The sequence below is a fragment of the Mandrillus leucophaeus genome, unplaced genomic scaffold (assembly GCF_000951045.1).
Source record: "Mandrillus leucophaeus isolate KB7577 unplaced genomic scaffold, Mleu.le_1.0 Scaffold62, whole genome shotgun sequence".
NCBI classification, from domain to species: domain Eukaryota; kingdom Metazoa; phylum Chordata; class Mammalia; order Primates; family Cercopithecidae; genus Mandrillus; species Mandrillus leucophaeus.
Window position 1 is genome coordinate 3,080,754 of NW_012106697.1, and position 25,690 is coordinate 3,106,443.

Sequence of the window (25,690 nt, forward strand, 5' to 3'; positions counted from 1 at the left end):
TCGAGACCAGCCTGGCCAAAATGGTGAGACCCCATCTCTACTAAAAATACAAACATTAGTCAGGCATGGTGGCAGGTGCCTGTAGTCCCAGCTACTCAGGAGGCTGAGGCAGGAGAATCACTTGAACCAGTTAGGCAGAGGTTGCGGTGAGCTGAGATCGTGCCACTGCACTCCAGCCTAGATGACAGAGGAAGACTCAGTCAAAAAAAAAAAAAAAAAAAAATTCATGTTTTTCAACTGGTCAGTAAAGCCTGACCTTAAAAGATAATGTTATCAAATGATCATAACTTGAAACACTCAACTGCTACCGGATGGTTAAAGCTTTTAAACAGAAGACTTACATGGGCCATTGAGTGTAGTTTGCCTTTGATGTTCCTGGAGAAAGCACGGGCAAATCCTTCTCATCCATGATTCCTTTCATGTCATCACTACTATAGGTCAGTTTTTCATGATGGATTTCTTATTATTTCCAATATTATGGCCGATTTACATTTACCACATTTTAATTAATACCTCCATTTTAGTCGGTGTATTCTAGGAGTCCAGGCTCTTGTTTAAAATTTGGGAAATGCCTGATTTTATCTGGAACACACTTAACCTTCCTCAGAAGAGCTATTTTTTTTGTTGTTGTTGTTGTTGTTGTTGTTGTTGTTTGTTGTTGAGACAGAGTTATGCTCTGTTGCCCAGGCTGGAGTGCAGTGGTGCATTCTCGGCTCACTTCAACCTCCGCCTCCTGGGTTCAAGTGATTCTCCTGCTTCAGCCTCCTGAGTAGCTGGGACTGCAGGCACCTGCCACCACGCCTGGCTAATTTTAGAGATGGGGTTTCACCATGTTGGCCAGGCTGGTCTCAAGCTCCTGACCCCAGATGATATGCCTGCCTCAGCCTCCCAAAGTGCTGGGATTACAGGCGTGAGCCACTGCACTGGCCAGAAGAGCTATTTTATTGAAAGGTGGTTGGCTAGTCTCATCCATTTTATATTGATTTGTGTTTGCTACACTTCATAAACTTCACTTTCTGACCCTTCCCAAATTTTAGAGCTTCATCCTACATAGATTCCTATTTACCATACACACTGTGCTAACTCCTAGTGCATTATCTCTAAAATGTAGGATATTTGAGTAGCTTTACTTATAACTAATCCGTATGCCTTCATACTACTACTAATAGATTGTTCTAATCACTAATTTTTTATTTCTTACTCAGAACAAACATTATATGATTCTTTGCAGCCATCTCTAATCCAAGTATTTACTCTCCGTGAACGCAGATGCAAGTAGATTTGTATGTCACGTAATGATGGGGATACGTTCTGAGATAGGTGTTGTCAGGCAATTTCATCACGGTGGGAGCATCGTGGCATGCACTCACGCAAATCTAGATGACACAGTCTACTACACTTGTAGGCTTCTCATCTGTACAGCATGTTACTCTACTGAATACTGAGGCAGTTGTAACACGGTGGTATTTGTGTATCTAAACATAGAAAAGGTACCGTAAAAATACAGCATTATTATCTATGGGACCACCCTTTTATATGTGGTCTGTCATTATGTGGCATATGACTGCGTTGTATTTCTATTTCTTCTGTTTTCAAAAAGTGTGCCTGGTAGAAATTACTATCAGATAGTCAGTGGAAAATCACTTGATGTGAAAAAAAAAAAAAACAGTCAAGAAACAAAACTGATTCTACATTATGGCATTGAAAGGAAAATTCCCTTACTGGGGAACATTTCTCTCTACAGATGGACTCATTGACTGCATGGATCCCGATTGCTGCCTACAGAGTTCCTGCCAGAATCAACCCTATTGTCGGGGCCTGCCGGATCCTCAGGACATCATTAGCCAAAGCCTTCAGTCGCCTTCTCAGCAAGCTGCCAAATCCTTTTATGATCGAGTCAGTTTTCTTATAGGATCTGATAGCACCCATGTTATACCTGGAGAAAGTCCTTTCAATAAGAGGTTAATGCTTCTTTTCTGTATGTAGATTTGTAATGATGTTATCAACAGCTACATATACTTTATGTGAAATACTCATGACTGTGAGCTTGAGGAAAGTGCTGTTTTTTAAATACAGTTTTTCCCCTTTCTGCAAAGTCTTCACCAAACTTTGCATTTCAAGCATTTTTAACACAGTTCACATACTTTGTGAATTTCAGTGCCTGAGACATAACAGGACATTACATTAAAGAGTCAATAAATCTTCATTTAACTAGTTGATTTTGTTGGCACAGTTGGAAATGTTTCAAAAGAAGCAATGAAAAGACCCCAAAAGGCAAAACAGAAGTGCCCTTTTTTTTTTTTAGCTGAGCTCACTAAGTGATATAAATTATGAATTAATGTAATGGAACTGCTGACGGCATGGCAGTAAGATTGCATAAGCTGTTTGACTGGTGCTTTACAGAGCAGTAATGACCTGAAAATAAACCAGTAAGTGAAAGCAGGTGTCTTGTGTCTCACTGAGCAAAAGAAGATGATTTACACCAGAACTCCTGGGTCTGCAGTAATTTAACAGCATTAATGCAGTTATAGCCAGCAGTTGATTAAAAGTTGTACAAATGTTCCTTATTGCCCCCTTAAATCTTATACTTCTTGGTCCCTGAAGATTTACTGATTGCCTCAGAATTAATTGGAAAGTCTACTTTTCTTCATGTGAGCACCATATATATGACTTATGAAAAAAGCACAGAGTTTATCATTTTAAAAATTCATCTCTAAATTATTGGTCTTGATAACACTCCAAAAAACAGATTGCCACAAATTAAAACCCAGGATAAACACAAGGCATTTAGAGAAGATGAATTACACTGAATGAAAAGGGACATTGTCTTGGGAGTATTTCAGGTCTGGTTTTTGTGAATAACGATTGATTGCATAGAATAGTGTTATTTTATCCTTAGGTGGAATTATCTATAAATCATGATAATGTTGGCCCGAAAAGACAGATGTTCATTCTCGTTCTTCTACTTTTCCAACAGCCTTGCATCTGTCATCAGAGGCCAAGTACTGACTGCTGATGGAACTCCACTTATTGGAGTAAATGTCTCGTTTTTCCATTACCCAGAATATGGATATACTATTACCCGCCAGGATGGAATGTGAGTTAGTCCCATCACACTGTCTCTGAAGGATTTGAAATATAAAAACTAGACCTTCCTGTACCACTGTCATGTTTGATTGTCCTTTTTAATGTGGAAATGCAGCAACTTTTAGACTCTAGAAACTTGTGACAGTACATATGGCAGAGATTTAAAGTCATATACTCACATACTTCTTCAAAAGTTGATTTTATTTTCTAAGGCGTGGTGATAGTACTGTAGTTTTGTGGGAGAATGCTCTTTGTCTCAGCAGATGTGTGTTGAAATCTTTAGGGGTAGTATTTCATAATGTCTATAACTTGAGCTCACATGGTTCCGAAAAAAGAGTCAATGGAAAGCAAATTTGAAAAAAAAAAAAAAAATTGGTGAACTTGGTGAATACACATAGGGCATATGAGTATTTATTGTATAACTCTGGGAATACTCCTATAGATCTGAAACTATTTCATATAAAAGTTGGGAGAAAAAGTTGATTTTCCTTATAAAGCATATTAACGTAAGGAGATGTGTGTTGGTAGTTCTGTGGGATCCAGACAATTCACTAAGCAGACCTTGTTTTTTCTTAGGTTTGACTTGGTGGCAAATGGTGGGGCCTCTCTCACTTTGGTATTTGAACGATCCCCATTCCTCACTCAGTATCATACTGTGTGGATTCCATGGAATGTCTTTTATGTGATGGATACCCTAGTCATGAAGAAAGAAGAGAATGACATTCCCAGCTGTGATCTGAGTGGATTCGTGAGACCAAATCCCATCATTGTGTCATCACCTTTATCCACCTTTTTCAGATCTTCTCCTGAAGACAGTCCCATCATTCCCGAAACACAGGTAAAATATTCTCACAGGCAGTACTTGTAAATACAAGATCTTCAGATCATGTTTTGCCAGAGAATCTTAAAAATAGGTTATAGGGGCCAGGCACGGTGGCTCATGCCTGTAATCCCAGCACTTTGGGAGGCCAAGGCAGGCAGATCATGAGGTCAGGAGTTCAAGATCAGCTTGGCCAGCATAATGAAACCCCATCTCTACTAAAAATACAAAAAAAAAAATTAGCCAGGCATGGTGATGAGCGCCTGTAGTCCCAGCCACTTGGGAGGCTGAGGCAGGAGAATTGCTTGAACCAGGGAGGCAGAGGTTGCAGTAAGCTGAGATCGCACTATTGCACTCCAGCCTGGGCAACACAGTGAGACCCTGTCTCAAAAAAAAAAAAAAAAAACAAAAAACCATGGATTATGAAATTCCAGTGTCATCTTTAAGTAATTCTATAGAATGAATTATTGTGTGTGTGTGTGTGTGTGTGTGTGTGTCCTAGAGTAGATATTGTTATAGTAGGATATCTAGTTATTTCTTTCTTTCTTTTTTTTTTTTTTTGAGATGGAGTCTCACTCTGTTGCCCAGGCTGGAGTGCAGTGGCGCGATCTCAGCTCACTGCAAGCTCTGCCTCCTGGATTCATGCCATTGTCCTGCCTCAGCCTCCTGAGTAGCTGGGACTACAGGCACCACCACCGCACCCGGCTAATTTTTGTATTTTTAGTAGAGACGGGGTTTCACCGTGTTAGCCAGGATGGTCTCAATCTCCTGACCTCGTGATCCGCCCACCTCCCAAAGTGCTGGGATTACAGGCATGAGCCACCGCGCCTGGTTTATCTAGTTATTTCTCAAAGATCTACTCAAACAAAATACTTTTTCTTCAGGATATATCTTACATATTTATTAGTAATAGTCAAATGAAAATATAGCTTCAACTCAATCACTAATAATTTCTTTGCTCATTTATTTATTGAAAAAAAAACTTTAGTGTCTAAATGTACCTGACAGCTTGACCGACATTGTACCAAGTGCTACTGACACCACTCACTATTACACATGGCTATTAGTCTCAATAACTTACTGTTTAATTATTGTTATAAGTAAAAAGTGTTTTGGAAAAGGTATTTTTGACAGAAAATATTCATTAATATAACTTTCTAAGGAATAGCCATGCGTTCCCCATTCGTTTCATCTACTGAAACATCTGAGGATTGTGTTCCATCCAACATGTTTCCAGTTAGAAATAACTTTCAGATCTTACAAGCAGGACATTAGGTATAATAATAATGGACTTTGCCAGGCGGCATGGCTCACTACTATAATTCCAGCACTTTGGGAGGTCAAGGCAGGAGGATGGATTGAGCCCAGGAATTTGAGACCAACCTGGGCAACATGACAAAACCCTGTCTCTACAAAATATACAAAAAATTAGCCAGGTGTGATGGCATGCACCTGTAGTCCCAGCTACTCAGGAGGCAGAGGCGGGAGGATCACTCCAGGGAGGTCAAGGCTGCGTGAACCATGAGTCCCACTGCACTCCAGCCTGGGCGCCAGGAGTGAGACCCTGTTTCAAAAATATGTATATAATAATAATAGACTGTATTCGTAAAGGGGTAAGGAAAAATCTGAGGTCATTAAAATACACTAGCACATAGCAGCTTTGTCATAGTCACTGTCCAGATATGTATTGAACACCTGTTCTGTAGCAGGTGCTGTTATGTGGGAACAAAGCAGTAAACCGCTGAGATGAGGTGCCTGCTCTCACTGAGCTTCCCAACTCATGAGTGGAGAGAGGCAGTCAACAGAAATACGTCAGGTTGCGATGAGACTTACCAAAAAATAATAAAGCAGGGGACAGTGGATAGAGGTATGATCTAATGTAGTAGAGTCTGAGAAAATCTCTTCAATAAGGTGACATTTCAGCACAAACTTTAAGCAAGTAAAAGAACAAGCCCTGAAAATAGAAGGGGATTTTTGGCTTGTTTGAGGAGTGACAAAAAGGACAGGCAGCACGGCTGGAGTGAAGGCGGCAGTCAATAAATCACAAGCCATTGAAGACCATGGCGAAAATAACTCTTCGAGAATTGGAAGCCATTGAAGGTGTCTAAGCAGAGCACTAACACTCACTGATTTCCTCCTTTAAGGAACTTCTGTGCTGAGAATATTCTATATTGGGCAAGGGTGGAAACAAGGAGACCAGTTAGGAAGCAACTTCAGTTGTCCACAGGAGAAATTTTGGTGACTTGGACAAAAGTCTTTGAGGGTAGAAGTAGACACGAAAGAGTGGAGTCCAGGAAAGAGGTTGAAACTAAAGAGGTAAATTTGGGAGTCATTCGCATATAAATATAAAGCACTGGGGGAGATCACCTAGGGAGGGAGTACAGCTAGAGACTACAAGAGGTGAGCCAGCAAGGTCTAGGATAACAAAAAACAAAAAGGCTCACAGGCAAAGACGTTGCAGCAGCAACACCTCAGGGATTCATTGTGAAATGGTCAAGCCAACTTTGAGCTGAAACTTTAAGAAGTTCATTGTAACCTCAATCAATTTAATACTTCCTCCCCAGGCCCATCTTGCAAGAACTCTGGACTTCGTAGTCAGTCCTAAAATAGACTTTACCTAGAGTCAGTATCTGTCTGTAGGTGTCAAATTTTTAGCAAACTAGGGCATTAAAATGGGTTTCAGATAGTCAACAATTCCATGAATACATGGAGTCTTTTCTGCATTCATTCATGCAGTAGGCAAATATTTCATAGAAATGTACTGAGAGCCTACTGTGTACAAGGTACTTTACTGGGATAAAAAGAAGAGTAAGACATGCATCCTGCCATTCTAAATGTGATAAAGATTTTAAGGAAAAATCGTACAAGTTCAAAGGAGAGGTCAATTCCTGAGTAAGCCAAAGAAAGAATGACTGAGGAGTTTGGTCTTAAACAAGAATTAGGCTAGAGAGGGAAGAAAGCATGTTTCAGATTGAAGATGTATAAGCAACAGTGGAGTGGCAAAAACAAGTCATGTTGTGGAGGGGATAATGGGGAAGGAGGCAGAAGATGACCCCAGGGTCAGTTTATGAATGGCCCTGAGGCGCAATCCAGTGGGGACCTTGAATTCTTTAGGTGATGCGGAACCCAGGCCCCAGTGGAGTTTTTTCAGCATTTCTCTAAAGTTAACTCAAGTGGCAAAACGCACTTGATAGAAGTGCAGAAGATACTGAGAGAAGAGAGAAATGAGTGAACAGGGTCTTCCTGTGACGTGTATATCCATGCGTATCCAGGGCTCACATGCAGGGGGCCTTGCAGTCACAATGGTAGTGGAAATGAGGAAGAGGGAACACATTAGACAGGGACTGGAAGATAGAATTGGCAGGACGTGGTTCCTAACCGAATGCTTAACAGGATCAGGAATAGGATTTACAGCTCACGCAGCTGGCAGAAGTAGTCCTGATGGTTTATTTTCCCACTTTGGCTGGATTTACCTTTCCTTCTAATGCTCAATAACATGGTCAAGTTAAATTACATCAGAGAAACACATGCTTTAATGAACAGAATTACAGATACTAAAATGAAGCATAATACATGATATTTTGAAATAGGGAGGCAGCTTCTGGAAGTCACAGGAAATACATACAATATTCATAAGAGAGTACCTTACTCATGGAAGACCTATCAAATGGGTGGGAAATTATTTTGAAAATAAATTAAGAGGAAGCAAATGACGGGCTCTAGGTTAAATCGCATATTATCAGGACCATTCTGGAGTCACCAAATCTATTTTTCAAACTAACTCATTGATATTTCACTGATTATGGGGGAACAATGAGTTATCTTTAAACCTTTCACCCTAACAACCTACAGTCTTACAAAAGTACCCTCAGCCTTAAATTTAATGGTTTCCCCACGTCTACACAGTTTCTATATGTTTGTAAACTATTTGGCTTAAGACCGTTTTGTGGCTGAATTCAGTCAGCATGTTTGAAGGAAAACTCCAATGGTAATAAATTTGTGTATCTACATTAGAAATGCCTCTTTACTGTACCACATCGCGTCCCTCTTCATGCCAACACCGACTGACAGGCCAGAATGGAAGTTTCCTTCGTCCATTCATTTGTGCCACTTCCAACTGTGTGATTGTTTATATTGAAGCTGACAGCTCTACCCTCAGTACAAGGGGTCTTGGAGGGTTTTACTGAAGTTATTAAAGTCTGGAGATGGCAGATACACATCATCTTTAACTGTTCTATGTGGAGGTGTTGGGGAAGGGGAAACATTGCTGAACACTGAATCAGTATTCTAAGATCTTTCCAACATGAAAAGGCAGCCCTTTCTGTCAGAATAATGAATCTTGATAGGGCAATATGAGGAAGGCTTTGAGAGTACTGTTTAATTCTTCGTGGAGAAAGTAGTGAGTTCCTGGTGCACGTTCTTGAACACAGATAGCCTTGCACTTACAGCCTGTGTGGAAAGCCCAGGAAGAGCTGTTCTTATTCATCAAACTCACAGGAGCATTGATAAAGAGAATCTGAACTCTTTAGAAAAATTGTATATGCCACATGAAATACATTTTTCAAAATAAGTAATGTTTTGGCATAATGTATTTTGCATTTGTTAATATAAATGTTGTCGGCATTCACAGAGCTGGTCACACTGGTAATCTGTGGGGTTAAGAGTATAATCTTTTTTTAATTTGTAAAGGAGATAATTCTTATGCACATAATTATATTCATTTTTACAGTCCAGTTTCAAATAAAAAAGTGTGAATTGATAGGTTCTGTGTGCATTTAATAACATAATAGTTGCTCTCTAGGAGAAATTTTATGGAGCTTTAAAATATTACCTAATTTACCATCATACCAAAAACCCATGGTAAGTTGGAGCTCAATCTTTAATTATGACAAGGTGCTATTATTACATTACCTCTCAACATGGATATGGAATTTGCTACACTTTAACCCAAATGATTGGGTCTTTTTTGTTATCCTTACTGTCTTTATAGGCTGTGACCAGCCAGCTGATGAAGCTGTAGGTATTGGTTTAGTCCCTAAATGAGCCAGCTGGCACAGGCCAGATCTTTGGCCTAGACTGCATCCCTGTTCCGAGCTAACCATCTTACAAATGTCTGCTCTGATTCTCCAGGGTGATGGGGTGAAAGATGGGTTAGTGAGAATCCACTGTGACTACTACACTAACGAGTCAGTGCATGTCAGCCTGATGGAGCAGTCACAGTGCTTCCTGTGTGAAGAGTAGCACCCGAGGTATGATTAACTCAGAATAAATGACAAGAGGCTTTTAGGAAGAGACATTTGGGCTGGCAGCAGAGTTATTTTTAATTATTGAATAAGATAACAGCTCAAATGCATATTTGTGAATAGTGATTCTTTTGTGTCTTATTTTAGTTGTCCGAAAGCAACTAAAGTAAACACATTGTCTTTAAGAGTAACTACACTAAGACACAAAGAGTCAGTATTCACAAATACAGTGAATATATACTACATAAATATATTTTCTCTAATAGTCATACATGATCACAGTTTGAAACTTCTGCTTTATTCAAACTTAGGTACTCCACGAGGAAACTACAATTCCAGGAACAGATTTGAAACTCTCCTACCTGAGTTCCAGAGCTGCAGGGTATAAGTCAGTTCTCAAGATCACCATGACCCAGTCTATTATTCCATTTAATTTAATGAAGGTTCATCTTATGGTAGCTGTAGTAGGAAGACTCTTCCAAAAATGGTTTCCTGCCTCACCAAACTTGGCCTATACTTTCATATGGGATAAAACAGATGCGTATAATCAGAAGGTCTATGGTCTATCTGAAGCTGTAGGTAAGTTCCATATAAATCTTTGCTGCAATGAAGTTTTTCTCAAAGCCAGAACTATCATAAATTAATTGTAACCCAAGGAAGTCAGTGGATAAACAGAATATAAAGAGAATAAGGTTGTCCTAGGGATATTGTACCTTGGCTAGTTTAGATCTACGATGGGAAAAGGAATGTACTCCATGTGGCAAGAAGAAAATATCAGTCTTTCCTGGCTGAAATTCTGTTGTTGAGGAATGCTCTGAGTGAGATTTCAGCTTGTCACATCCTTTTTCCCCCCATGTTTCTTTCCTTATTGTGCCCCTTTCTTTTTTCATTTTCTTCTCTTTATAATTTTACCTCCCTGGATTTCCTTATTTGTTTTCGTGTCTGTATCTAACACTAATGTATTTTCAATGCATATTGATATTAAACAGGATAGCAGACATTTGTGTCCATGAATTACATTAGCTGTTTTCACTGGAAGGGCCAGTTCATTCAGTGAAAGGACAATCAAACCAGTTGTTTTATTGAATGACTGGACAACGCAATCAAAGTGTGACGTGTTGAGAGACAGAGAGAAAGAGATTAGGTATATAGTATAGCTTCAAGCTCAGAACATCAAAAACTAAAGAATGATATGTTTTTGTTTTAGTTTTTACCTTAAAATAGGATATTGTACTCTGAAATTAATAGGTAATTTGGATTTGAATTAGTTCAAATCAATCCAGTAGTTGCCACTTCTCCTTTCATTCTTTCTAAATTTTAAAATCCCTGTTTCATTGTGAACCCTGGAAAGTTTTTCATCTGTGATTTATTCATATCACTGCTAGTTTGTTTATTTCTGATAGTAATATGTCAACATAATGTCATCATCTGGCTAGTTTTTTTGTTCCATTGAACCTTACTTATCATAAATATTTTCCATGATTTAACACTCCTGAAAACTAAAGAGTTCTAATTATTCAGATGGCAAACATTATTTTTAGTTGTTATCTAATCACTATTTGAGGCTGATCTAATTACTTAACCAGCTGCCCAATCTGGACTTTATTTTGTGCTGTGAACCCCTCATGAAAGGATGGTATGGGGAAGGAAAACATTCATTTTCTGTTAAATCAGTAGAAAATAATATTTGGAGATCATTTTTTAAAAATCTTGTATATGGTCAAATCTTCTTAAATTAAAAAATAAACTGCTCACAAATAAGTGGAAATACAGTCTCAGAACACAGATGCGAAAAAGGCAGTTTTTTCCAAGTAAGAAAATAAATTGCATTTCCCCCAGTAGTTGGAAAGATGAGCTGTGATTTGTTTGGATTCCAGTGTCAGTTGGATATGAGTATGAGTCGTGTTTGGACCTGACTCTGTGGGAAAAGAGGACTGCCATTCTGCAGGGCTATGAATTGGATGCATCCAACATGGGTGGCTGGACATTAGATAAACATCACGTGCTGGATGTACAGAACGGTGAGCTCTTGTTCATAGATAGCTGATATGATATCATAATGTATTGTTCATAGATAGCTAATGTCGCCTACTTTCCAACTCACGAGATCGTAGCAACATTTTATCCTATCCATGCTGTAGGATTAGAAATGGCAGAAAAAGAATAAAGGTGAATTTTTAAAGATTATAAAAGGCTAAAGTGGGAACTATATAACACTTTCTTAATAGACTTTAAAATGTTCATGTATTCATCGCCGAAACGATCTTCCCATCAGAATGTGAAAGACTGACTTTGGTGTTGCAGTGAAGGATCTCTGAGTGCTAGTCTTCAGCACGGATTCACCTAGCATGTCTCATTCCACAGCGAGTCAGTGAGTGTGAGCCAAAGTACTGTAGAAAGGTTTACCAAAAATGGAGGGAGGGGGATTTGTTTTTAAAATAAAGAAAAAAAAATCATGTGACTTCACCGAAATATTTTTACTAGATTTTAATTCTTGGGTAATTATTCTGATTATCTAGATTTTTTTTTCGGTTCTTAGACTATTAGGGAAATAAAACATTCTGCCATTCAAATGGGGTCACATATATTGTTACTTGACTTGATGAATATTAGGGGAAAAAATGAATAATCTGAGAAAAAAGCAAGAAGCAAAAGTGTTCCTAGGAGTAGACCTGATAATGTGCTAGTGAATATGCTCTGAAGAAACATGTTTCAGATGCCGCAAACCAAAAGAGGAATATGTGCAAAATATGACCAGCCTAATCTCATCAAGAGTGGTATTTATATGAAACACAATTCTGTTGTCTAGGCTATGTTTCTAACATTTTGCCCACATACTAGCTGCATCTCAGACAACTTAAAGGGTGCTCTGCTAGAAAAGCAAGACCTTAAGTTAGTCTGTTATACTTTGGCCTCCCATCCTAAACCATATCATACTAGTACTCTACTTTTACTGATAGCCGGAGAAAAAAGTCACAATCTCAGCAAAATAATCTAGCTCTTGACTTTGCAGAGGTTTTTGGAAGGGTCAGAATGTTGACTTGACAGTGTAGTACAATTAAATGTTTATAGTTAATGTCACTTTTTCAGATTAATGTTGCTTCAATGTTCATTCCTCCTTAAAACAATTTTTTGTGGGTGTTGGAGAGTGTGCATTTTAACCTTCCAAATATATGCAGTCTAAAGTAGTTTTCAGACCAGTGCTTGAAAATGCTCTTACTGCACCAGATGCTGTGGCTTTTGCCTGTAATCTCAGCACTTTGGGAGGCCAAAGCAGGTGGATCACTTGATGTCAGGAGTTTGAGACCAGCCTGGCCAACATGATAAAGCCCTCTCTCTACAAAATGTACAAAAATTAGCCATTTGTGGTGTTGCACACCTGTCGTCCCAGCAACTCAGGAGGCTATGGTGGGAAAATCGCTGGAACCTAGGAGGCGGAGGTTCCAGTGAGCTAAGATCGTGCCACTGTACTCCAGCCTAAGTGACAGAGTGAGACTCTGTCTCAAAAAACAAAGCAAGAAAGAAAATGCTAGTGCCTTCCCTCCAGGAAATAATAGTCTGAGAAAATCAGTAGTAAGGAAAAACAAACAAACAAAAAAGCAGAAAAACCCTTCCCTGCTTCACTATTTTATAGCAGTATATTAAGCTCTGCACCCCTTCCAGTTATGTCCGGACATCAGGATGCAGTTCAATTTGCACCCCAAATTAAGCAGAGCTGCTGTCTAGTGCCACATGCAGCACACAGTGAAAAGGTGGGACTCCTGACCAAGCAGGGGACTCCAGTGTTCTCTCAGAGCCTCTCAACTCATCAGTGGTGTCTGGAGCAGTAGTAGTCTCATTCTGTTATATTAGTAGCACCAGGTTCAATCCTGGTCTTTTAAAATGAGAGGCCATATGCCAAACATGCTAGTAGCTGCTCTTGATGACATTATGTAAAATTATATTTCACACAGTTTGAACATATTTCTGTATTCCTTCAGAAGCCCTCTACAAACAAAACTAGGGGAAACGTCTCTAGATGCCATTTAGTTATGATGGCATTTATTTTATAGGGTAAAGGTCATAACCAATTAGCTACAGGATTTCACTAAAGAGATTACAAATCAATAGGAAAACTACAGGCATCTCTGTAGCTCCAAAAAAGCCCGTGCCTCTGTAATTACCATTGTGTGATACAACACAGGATACTATATTCAGGAGGATTCAGCAATGTGTAGATATTCTGTGTATGTATAATATAAATACACACATATTCTAAACCAGAATAACATATGGTTAACTTCTATTAAAATATCAGGGCAGATGTAAAAACCAAACTTTCCAAAATGCTGTCCTCAAAAAAAAACGTTCTAAATTATAAAATATATTTAGGCCGAGCACAGTGGCCCACACTGGTAATCCCAGCACTTTGGGAGGCTGAGGTGGGCAGATCATTTGACATCAGGAGTTCCAGACCAGTCTGGCCAACATGGTGGAGCCCCGTATCTACTAAAAATACAAAAATTAGCCAGGCATGGTGGTGGGCACCTGTAATCCCAGCTACTCGGGAGGCTGAGGCAGGAGAATCACTTGAGCCAGGGAGACGGAGCTTGCAGTGAGCCAAGATTGTGCCACTGCACTCCAGCCTGGGCAACAGAGCAAGACTCCGTCTCAAAAATAAATAAATAAAATAAAATATATGTTATTTTTAAATGTGAGATAACCTCAGCCACAGGGTGAACAGATTGCAGTTTAGAATTTTATCCAAGAACATTTTGACAAGTAGTGGCTTTCCAAAGTGACATGTGTCTAATTGAATAAACAAAGTGATTTGTAGTCATGACAAGGTGGATGAGCTATAGAAAGACATAAGGGAGAAGATGGAAACGTAGATGCTGACAGTTATTCGTGCAGGCACCCTGAAACATGGAAATAAATATTCTAATGTTCATCTTTCTGTTCTGCCATCATAGAGAAGCAGCATGAAGGGCCAATCGTTCAAAGTAATGACTGAATAAATCAGATGTCGTAGAGCGGTAGTCTGACTTGTAGGATTCTTCTGATGAAAATTACACAACTGGCTCTTATAGGAAATTATAGCTCCATGATTATCAACTCACGTAATCACAGAAAGAAGAGTCTTAGATATCATTAATGCATTCTTTGAATATTCAAGGCAAAATGCATTTCACCTCTTGTTATGATCTAGCCTTATTTAGCTTATTTTTCTTAAATTTGAATAAACCTGTTTTATTTTCCCTGATTTCTTTATGTAAATTTGCTATGATTATTACATCACCCAAATAGCAAAGCATTAAAAAAGTAATCACAGAATGCACCTAAAATGTGCTGAGCTATAAGGAGAACATAATTATTCTAATTTCTTCTTCACTTTAAAATTATCCCAAAGTGGGGGAAAAAGCACTTTCTCAAGTTTCCTGATTGTGCTTTCGTGGGATTATTCTTTTAACAGTGTATCTGCTAAGAAGGAGAGTCGTCATCTCTGAGAACTGCTTTGGAACATAGAACATTCAATAAATATAATATATGCCTCTCTAAAGTGAAAGCAGCAGGTGGTGTATACAGATGAGAACACATTGAGAAGTGTCATAAAATATACATGGAACAATAGCAGCTGACTACCCCGTGTGCATCACACCAAACTGGAGCCATTGATCTGTATATATCAGTGGCAAAAGGAATAAAATTAGAATCTCAACTCAAATCTAATTTCTAACTATGAAAATATTTAACATTCATTTGGAATCTTTTCTCCGATGTTCACTGAAGACCGTAAAAGAGCAGACTGGCATTTTGTCTTGATAAAATTATTGGCACTTCCATGCCTTAAAGCAGAATTCACTTTAAATAATACATTGATCTTCCACAACAGTTTTGTTCTGTTTGACATTTTGAATAACTGCATGTATATGCATTCTCCTATCAGATGAGAGTGTCCGCGGGAATAGTCTTTGACAGTATAGGTAGAGTTAAAATAAGCCTGTATTATCATTAACAGCTTTGGAGTTGGATATTTTCTACCTTTGTTTTCCATAAAGTTTGTTAACTTTAAAGAAAATTATAAATTCAAAAGAAATTTATATTCCTGGTGCACATTTTTATTAATTGAATATTTTCAATATTGATTAACAATTAGGCAAACTTGTTATTCCCTAAAGAATATTATGTAGAGCCTGTTTTCAAACCTAGTTGCACGTGAAGATCATCTGGAGAGTTTTTCTAAATTTCAGGGCTAGGGCTGTACCTCAGACAAATGAAAGCACCGTCTCCCTGGGTGAGACGCAGGCATTAACACTTTTTGGCAGCTCCCCAGGCCATTTCAGTGTACAGCCATGACTGGTCATCGCTGAGGTTGAGAATTGGGGTTTTAATTCTTCTTAGTCTTTTGTTCCTTTTGCCAGACATGACTTCAGTTCACAGTAGACAGCACTTTTTGTGTATATCGTATGTACTTTATCATGTAATATTTTACGCTAGGTCATTGAATACAGTTCTTTACAATGGAGCTTCAAATAAGAATGTCTTAATCCAGACCTAACAGGCATTGAATTATAGTTAAAACAATCATGAACATGTTTGCTTTTCACCTTTACACTTTTTCATCATAAGAAAAAAACGCACTTTATTTCTTATAGGTATACTGTACAAGGGAAATGGGGAAAACCAGTTTATCTCCCAGCAGCCTCCAGTCGTGAGTAGTATCATGGGCAATGGGCGAAGACGCAGCATTTCCTGCCCCAGTTGCAATGGTCAAGCTGATGGTAACAAGCTACTGGCCCCAGTGGCGCTAGCTTGTGGGATCGATGGCAGTCTATATGTAGGCGATTTCAACTATGTGCGGCGGATATTCCCTTCTGGAAATGTAACAAGTGTCTTAGAACTAAGGTATGTCTTTCTAAATTTGGGCTTTTAACCAAAGCTAAACCTGCCTTTTAAAAAAATGTTGAGTCTGATGTACTAATTTATTCATATAAAAATACCATCCCAAGGTTTACAATTTCCCCCAGAAAGAAGCCAGATTCTTGCTTTAAGTTAGAAGCACAGCACATATATATTGTTCCATAAGTGTATTAAAGAGCATAAAGTCACCCAGTATATCAAATATTTTACTGATTTCAGTGAATTTTCTGTGCTCTAAAATGATAGAGCTATGATTCTTAAATCTCTTTTGTTTTCTTTAGAATAACCCTGTGAAATAGGCGTAGCTCTTTTATTTCAGTGGTTGAACTTAAGGCATAAAATATTTTCCTGTGATTTCAGGACCTGATATTAAATGAACTAAGGCTATGACTTTTAACTAGAATATTGGATCCTCAGGTTGGGTTAATCCATTAGCCATAATGACAATAGGAAAAGTAACATATTATCTTTGCTTTGTTCATGTAAGTGTGATTTTCAAATCAGCCTATTCTGTACGTTAGTTGGTAAGCCCTAGACTACAGAATTCATTTCCAGTATCATTTCTGCCAAGTTGGCAACTTTCCATACAAATAATTAAATCCCAGAATTCAACTCATTATATTTTAGAAGCCTTTTCTAACTGTGCTTTCTTTTTTTTACCTGTTTTTACCTGCTTCCACCAAGAAATAAAGATTTTAGACATAGGTAAGCATCATACCTTAAGGTTATTGTATATTTTCAAATATCCTTTTTACGTTGCAATGTGACCCTCTAAAATTGTTTTCTAAGAATATTTCATCATGAGAGAGGAAACAGTATCACAGATCATCAAAGGAATTAAAAGTGCTTAATTGGACAATTATTATACAATATATTGCAAGTTATTTACGTGGTATAATTTGAGAAACTTTTTTCAGTTGGTTCACAAAATAAATTTCACTACAAAAAAGTATAAGGAGTATCTCTGTATAACAAAAATGATTTCCAAGCATTAATTACTGACCGACACAATCTAAGCCATGTTGAACAGAATGAAACCTGAAGCACAGTAGGAAGGTTTGAGAAGGCCTGCATTGTTCCATGAATACCCAGGACAGGCTGTGTTTTATTGGAGACTCTTTAAGAAAAAGAATCTAGAAATACTTTTCCTTGGCAAATTTTTTAAAACGTACAGTTATGTGAACATGTGGCTTGGCAGAGTGAGAGACCCCAAAGCTGAAGCTTAATTATTAGCTTCCTGGTAAATTCCTCTTTGCCTATAGTTTATATTTTCCTAAGTTGGAAGAATTACTAGATTTAAGAAGTAATGTTTTCATTGCCATTATTATGGAGGAAACGACTTTCTTCGAAGTGAAGGACAAATATAGTTGAAGCAAATATATAGACTCAGAAGTGTTTCATGTTCCACTTTCTGTGTACACGGAGCTGCAGAAGATACAATAAAGACTTGTATGGACACATTTGATTGAAAAACTTTGCGAAGGATAGAAAAAAAAAAAGGCGGGGAAAACCAATGTTTTAAAGTAAAGCTAGCAAAAAGCTAGACAGGTTAGAAATGCTAGATCTATTTTTTCTCATTAAAATAGCTAAGGAAATGATATCACATGGAAACAATAATATTTTATGTGAGGTCTTTTAGATGAATTAGTCAACAAAACCCCTTTTACCTGTTGTGTAGTGATTGACAACTAGCAAACGAAAACCAAAGCTCTACTGAAAGATGGATAGCTGTTACATATCAGGGTGACCAGACGTGGCCCCATGATCTTTTCCTGAGATCCCCTATTGATCTTATACTCTCAGCTAATAGCTTAGTCACATGCTAAAATCAGCACTTCATCTCTGCAGAATACTGAGCATGCAAAGCTCTGCTCTCAGAAACCATAGTAGAATATCAAAAATTTTCTTGTCTTGTTTTCTTGGTAGCTGTGGAGAAAAGAGGGAAGACAGACAGGTTGCACACCAACTAAATGTGAAAATGCTGGAGGCAATACAGAAAAAACTATCCAAGCAGCTACCTTTTAACAAGCAGGCCTATTCCATGCCAGGCATGGTGCCAGATATTTTATATCTGTTATTGCAGATCCACACAGCAGTCCTTCAGGGTTATAGGTGACGTAGTAGAGGCTCCAGGAGGTTATGTATCTTCCCCAAAATACATGCCTAAGAAATGGGTAGCAGACAGTTAAACCACTCTGAAAATATGTTCTTTCCACTGCACCACACAGCCGGTTTTTCTGTCTCCCAATGCCTAAGCTTCTAGGGGCTCATGCCCTGGGTATGCAAAAAGTGAGACTTACTTCACAATCATTTTACCTGTTACTTAAAGCCATAATCTCTCCCTCTGGGGAAAAAAAATCTCTGAGGTTAGAGTTACGTCTTTATTTAAACAGTAGGAATTCATTTTGTACTAACTTCTGGTGTTTGGCAGTGATACTATTGTAATCCCTCTCTCATGATCCTCCATAACCCTTCTCCTCTGTCCATCATCCTAACTACATTTGCGCTTCTGCAGTTCCTTTATGTGCCGTGCATGCAGAGTACACTTTTTGGCTTTTATATGGATATTTAATTGTATGAAATAAATCGTGTTAACTGATCACTTACCGCATGTTAGGCACTTTGAGAAATAATAATGTAAGACAAAGTACCCGTTCTCAGAACTCACAATCTAGCGGGGAAGACAAGGTATATACGTGACAAATTAAATAACATTTTCAGTACCGTTCTTTGACACTTAATCATACCCGTGGTCCATGGTTTCAAATGTGAGAATAGTTCTGTGAAGGAAGAGATTACTGGGAGATGACAGTATGGTAAGGAAACGTGCTCTGGAAGGGCTGATATTTGAGCTAGGTCTCATAATGAAGTCTGCAGAAACAGAACAGCAAGAAGAAAAGAGGGCAGTCATGAAGAAGTAGAGAAAGCAAGTAAAGTTACCGGGGACTGGGGGAGAGCTGAGCAAGACATGTTCTGAGGGTAATCAGACCCACCTGAATGGAGCAGGGGGTTCATGGTGGTAATCATGAGAGATACAGGCACAAAGGCAGGGGAGGGTCAGATTGCCTGGGGCCTTGAGTGCTCTAGGGAATTATTCTCTCCTGTAGGATACCTGAGACAGTGGGGACCCATTTTAGCATCCTGAACAAGTGGCATACGCAAAGTGGCATACTGAAAGGAAGAATAACTTGGTGTCAGAGTTCAAAATGACTGGAGATGAGATCAATTAGAAAGCTGTTGCACTTTAAGATGCTAGATAACCTAAAACAGGATGGTTAGCAGTGAAGGAAGCCAAGCGATGAAGGGAAGGAGAGAATGGAGAGTCTTTGTCTAAGTGATAAGAAAGAGGAAGATGTAGAGAATGCGTAAGGTCTTTGAGCCCAAATCGTCAAACATGATCATGTCATTGATAAAATAGGGATTCCATTTGTTTAGTAGGTAATAAAATTGACCTAGCAAAGTCAACATATTTTAGTTCATTGGAACTTCTTCTTTTAGCTTAAAAAATTAAAGTTCTTTTCAGATGCTTCTTCCTGTGTGCCTGCCTGTCATCACCTCCCCTTTCCTAGTTAATAACATCCTTCCTGGTATGCTTCTTATCCTCGCTTTCTTGGGCAGCCTAAGAGTCATGAGAGGCTTAGGAACAGGTCATAGGAAGAAAAAGAAATTGAAAAGTGTGTCTAAATCTACAAAAGGAATGGTATTGCCAGTTGTTAATAATTAAAATATAAAAATGCACACTTTTTATCCTCTTGTATATTTCATATACTATAAACAGTCTCATTAATTGGACTAATGGGGGAATAATGAAAATATTCAATAAAAATTAATATAAAAACACATCTTCTTATTTTAAAATTCAGAGTATTCTGTTATATCAAACTAATAAGCACCACCAGGATATTACATGAAATAAAAATTCTTAGCTATACTTTAATGAATAGATATAAATATTACTGATCAACATATTAAATTTTTTACATAAATAGAAGCTGCTACAATGCTTTAAAAATGTGTTTCTTTTAGATATACCAAACATTTCCTTCTCTGATGTTTATAGTACTAGTTTGCTAACTAACCCATTTAATATGTAGTAAATTTTACATCATCCTTGTTCCAATTCTCACACATTCCAAAATTTTAAAATTATATTAATTAATACCAGCCAAAGGGCACTTAAACATGTAGAACTAAAAATCAACTTTGTGAATTTTATATTACCAATTAAAGGATCAAAGAAAGTGTCAATCATACGTCTGTGAATTTGAATCCATTAAAGTTTAGATACCAAATTATAAAAATTTTATTCAGCACTCCTTATTGACTTCATATTTAAAAATCAAGCAGGCACGGAAATATCACACCCCCCAGTCCCTGCTTGCAATATTCTAAACAGTCTTTTGGTTACCATAAAAGAAGCCTTTTTGCTTTTCTGTATAAATACAGTTTTTTACGCTTCTTCAAATGTCTTGTGTTCTAAGGACTGTGGCACAGTTTCCAACTCAAAAGATAGAAGTGCTAATAATGTCTGTTCTCTGGCTTGTTCTTTGTGAATATTTCTCTAGTCTAAGAAGGTTGAATTATGACAAAATAAATGAGCAAATCCAGCCTGCACTTACCACTGGATCTGTGTCTAATTGAATGAGACTGTAGAGAAGATGTCTTGATAATTGTGATGATCTAGGCAATTCAGGATGAGTTAAGAATCAAGGTGTAATATACTAAAGGTTCTTAACTTGATCTCAGTTTCCTTGGTTTTGCTATTAGTCAAAATTGTAATATTTCAAACCTTTCTGAAATAGCAAAATCTCAATCAATCACATAAGGATGCTGCTGTGCTTCTGCTAAGCAGAGATTTCCCAAAACCAAGCATTTGGAAAATCCCCGTGCGCCAGCTGTTGGCTGCAGCCTGTTTCGGTCGTGGTAGCCTCACGTTTTCACACTAGATAGATCACGGACCTAAAAATTCACCACTCATCGTACCCACACACCCGCCTCTTTAGTGCTTTGGGTTTTCAGAAAGTTGGAAAGCAAGCACTAGCTCACCCTGTCAACTCTCTATGCTGAAATTAGGTGACCTTGAATCCCAGTCCTATGGCATATGATTCAGAGCTTCACTGCCACCAGTCTGTCAACTAGAAATACCCAGACTCACTTTTTTTTCCTTTTAGTACTTCCATGCTGATCCCTCTTTTCATTTAGGAGAGGCCAGCACCTAACAACCAGCTCTAATTTACCATGCCGGCCTGCGCTGCTGGGAACTTGTCAACGTCTCATTTCCTCCCATCCTGTGCGGAATATTTCCAGAGGCTCATTCTCTTCTCTAGGGCCACAGAGACGCCCTCACATTTGTTCTTCTGGACAACAGGGTTGCATCCAAAAGCGCAGCTTTCGTTTGTCAGACATTCTTAAAGCCATTGACATCTGTTGCTTGATGGAGAAATGTCTAAGTCTTCTAGGAAGGAGATGCTTCAGGACAGGAAATAAGCAAATATAAGCACCACTTTGGGCATTCTCTTATTACTTCCCCATTAGAATAAAACTGATGACAAAGGCAAGCTTATATGACTTGAATGTCCATTCGTTTTTGCACCAAGAAAACTCATGTCCCATAGCTAAGAGGATGCCACCACCACTGAAGCTGCCACCTCAAAAATCGGTTTGTTTTTTCCCAAAATGAAGGCATCCCGAGAAAGTGTGTATGGCTCATTTACCGTGAGTGAATCATCACTGTTCGTCATTACTCTCTAAACAATTTAAAGTGGGTATTTTAAGATGAGTCTTCATTACTTTAATAGTTTAGGATATTATAAACTGCTGTTAATAACAGCAGAAGTAAGAAAACAAATTTAAATTTAGCCAAGTTTAGGTTTAACAAATTTAAACCTAAACCAAGTTTAAACCCAGTTTTTCTTCTTTTAATGTTTTCAGAAACAACTCATACTTTAGTTAATTCTTGTATTCCTGCACTTTCTAAGGTTATAAGGCAAAAGACATTGCACTGTAAGAAGAGGCGGGGCAAAGGCGAGTATAAGGACGGTTAATTCTTAGTGAGTATGTAGTATGCACTAGGCCCTGTTCTAAGGATCTTACATATATTAGTTCATGTAACCCTCCCAGCATCCTATGAAATATGTATTATTATCATCACCTTTATAGGTAAGGAACCTGAGGCACAGATAAGTTAGCCAACTTGCCCAGATCATGCATTTAGTGTTAGTGATGAAGTTAGGCTTTAAACCCAGTCTCTCTGGTACAGAGTTCATACTCAAAGATACACACTGATAAAAAAAAATATATGTGTGTATGTATACACATGAGTGTATGCATACCATGTACACAGCTGTTCACAGTTAACTGTATATTCAGGGAGGTAGGAAAGACTAAAGGGACCTCTCCAATGTCATGTCTTTCAAAGTAGACTTAGTTTGGTGGAGTTGCAACTCTGTCACCAATTATATATACCTGAAAGACCAGCTCTGGCAACATTAGACTATTTATAGAAAGGAAAAAAAAAAAACCTCTGTAAAATTGCTCTGAATGTTATATTGATATGTAACTCTTCACTTCTTACAAAGTAATAAACTACCACATTAAGGGATGCAATATGTGTTGCTGCATTTAAAATTTTAGGCATCAACTTAGGAAAATGATATAATAACACTTAGCATAGCAAGTTGATCATTTGGCATAACCCAGTTGTTCTGAAATGTTTTTCTTGCATAATGACTTGCATCTTTCCGAGTTCTTCATCTTTTTACCATTTCACACACATTTACACACTCAAGACCTCTTGCTCTAGTCTGTCTTTTGTCACTCAAAGATATTAAAGTCTGGAAAGGAGATCCCAGAGCTGAAGGTATTCAAGCCTTTGTATGTCTTGGTGTTTCTCTGTACACTAACATCACAGCCTAAGAGCTCTTCAGCGCTCCACGAGGCCTCTACAGACTCCATGTGTGATCTCCTCTCCTCCCCTAACAACATGAGAAACACTTCAACAATTTTAAGAATAAACTCTCTTACAGGAATGATAGAGTACCTCTACTCAGCACTTAGAAGGAAAATCATTAAGTAGTGAAAATGTTTTATTAGAACCCAACTTCATTAGTAATGAGGAAACTACTGCATCACTATTTGAATAAAAATATTCATATAGGTAGATTTCTTCTAAATATTTTAGATGTTCACAAATAAATGGAAGCAAGCATATAACTCGTGTGTGTGTGTGTGTGTGTGTGTGTGTGTGTGTGTGTGTGTGTCTGGCTGCATGTGGAAAGAGGGAGAGGAAGAGAGAGAATGAGAATTAATTAGTATAACTAAGTTCGTCATCAGAAGATCAATGGAGTTTGATAGATTCCCATCATGTTGACATCTTGGTTGGGACACCAAATCATGTAAATTATTTTTCAGATTTTTTTCAGAAAGCAATCTTGGCACATGTACAAGATTACATTAATTTTAAGAATGTGGCGTTGAGTGTTTGTAAGGATATTAGCTTTTTAATTCCAATAATATGTCATAATTTGTCCCCTCCTTGATAGTGTTGGGCTTACCATTTTTTTGCAAGTAATGGGACATAAAATGTTTTACATTTGCATTTCTTTATATTTATAAAATTGAGGCACTACATTTTGTATGTCACTAAATTCATAGGCAGGTTTCAGAGCAGCTCAGTATATGAACTTTAGAAAGAAAACTGAAGGATCTAGCATCCTAGCTCACTGCCACAGGCCACCAGGTGAGACTCCCCCGTACACTTGAATGACCTCATTTTAATATTTAACCCCATAGGACAAACACTGGCACTTTTCTGGATTATGATAGAGCAACAGAGACAGATAGAGTGCTCATTTCTTCAAGGGGAGGGTGTTTAGTTTGAAAGGATAATACCCTATGGCGAGGTATGAGTGGAATCAGTAGCGTATTGTACTTCTAGGAAAATTTGATGGAGACACCCTTCGCCTGGAATAAACTTTATGTCCCTCATTCAGGGGCATTTTTTAATGGCTTTGCATTGAGCAAAAAAGATTTAGAGAATTTTTTTCTTTGTTTTAGGCTAGACACATGGTGCCTTTTAAAGGTAATATTTTTAAGATGACTGTTAGTAAATTGTTGAATCCTCAGCATCAGGCAAGGAAGACAAACAGTAATATCAGAGAAATCCTACCTGTGAGCATATTCTTTTAAGTCATTATTAAATAGACAGTACTATTCATGTCTCATCTTTGATCATGGATTCCAGACTAGAATCAGTTTCTCATGATCTGTTTTATTTTGCTTTTAATTTCCCTCTGTGTATTAGGAGTAACTCCCTTTGATGTTTATGTATGATCCTTTTCACAGCAGCAACCCAGCTCATAGATACTACCTTGCAACGGATCCAGTCACAGGAGATTTGTACGTTTCTGACACAAACACCCGCAGAATTTATCGCCCAAAGTCACTTACAGGGGCAAAAGACTTGACTAAAAATGCAGAAGTCGTCGCAGGAACCGGGGAGCAGTGCCTTCCGTTTGACGAGGCGAGATGTGGGGATGGAGGGAAGGCCGTGGAAGCCACACTCATGAGTCCTAAAGGTACTGGCAGTTGGCGATTTGAGGATTTCTTTTTATGTATTTGAAAAAAAAAAAAAAAAAGGTAGAAAATCCATTTAGTGCCTTCTCATGTTTAATGCTGAGTCTAACTTTTTACCTTTGACAGTGTTCTGAAAAGCTGTTTCACATCTAGGGTTTTTAAAAGCCATGTAGCATGAAACTGCTAGAATCCTAACTTGGTTTTACAGTAAATATTAGGTTCTTGGCATTCTTTATTATCATACCCTTTTTTCAGCTCTTCAAAGAATGAAGCAACTACTCTATATAATTCAGGTCACATCCTGTTAAACTTCAAGGAAGTATCCAAATTCTTTCATAGTCCTGGAATTTCTTTGTCATGAATGAGTCCCAGGCTTCTTTAAAAACCATCACTAAGCAACCCTGTGAGCCCTCACCCTCTTTGGACCTGTTCAACTTTTGTTTCTATGCCATGGGAAAAAATCCTTGCTGCGAGGAATTTTTGGAGGTAACAAGGGCTAAAAAATTCTACGTGATAAAGGCTTTTAAACCAGGCAGGACTGACTCCTTGCTCATGTATTATGCCACTCAATACAGTGTTTCTGGTTTGGAGCCTCTATTTTTTTCATGATAGCTACTGACTATTATGTGAACAAGGACTGGAAAAAAGTATCTGTACTGAATTATTCATCATAGAAAATTTCATTGTAACAGGGTCAACAAAACACTAACCTTGGCTTAGATCTATTTTTGTTAGAAGAATATGGTTGCTGTAAGTTAGCTGGAATGGAATTTGAAGCTGGTTCTATAATTTATAGACCACAACATTATATAATCATTATAATTTACATTTGAAACATACAGGTATTACTTGTGTGATTCATATACTCACAGGAGATTCTGACAAAACTGGATTATTTCCTTACTGATTTTTTTTCTTTTTCTTTTTTTTTTTTTTTTTTTTTTTTGAGACGGAGTCTCACTCTGTCACCCAGGCTGGAGTGCAATGGCGCAATCTCGGCTCACTGCAACCTCTGCCTCCCGGGTTCAAGCCATTCTTCTGCTCAGCTTCCTGAGTAGCTGGGACT

General features: G+C 38.1%; 1 protein-coding gene across 1 annotated transcript in view; it reads left to right on the forward strand.

Moving 5' to 3' along the window:
- TENM3 (teneurin transmembrane protein 3) overlaps positions 1–25,690 on the forward strand; it is a 718,045-nt gene that overhangs the window by 644,522 nt on the left and 47,833 nt on the right. The window contains exons 15-22 of the mRNA XM_012000130.1: positions 1,745–1,961; positions 2,978–3,097; positions 3,664–3,925; positions 9,462–9,729; positions 11,028–11,171; positions 15,786–16,035; positions 16,735–16,755; positions 24,394–24,626. Of these exons, the coding sequence (XP_011855520.1) occupies positions 1,745–1,961; positions 2,978–3,097; positions 3,664–3,925; positions 9,462–9,729; positions 11,028–11,171; positions 15,786–16,035; positions 16,735–16,755; positions 24,394–24,626 (1,515 nt within the window). The remainder of the gene's footprint in view (positions 1–1,744; positions 1,962–2,977; positions 3,098–3,663; positions 3,926–9,461; positions 9,730–11,027; positions 11,172–15,785; positions 16,036–16,734; positions 16,756–24,393; positions 24,627–25,690) is intronic.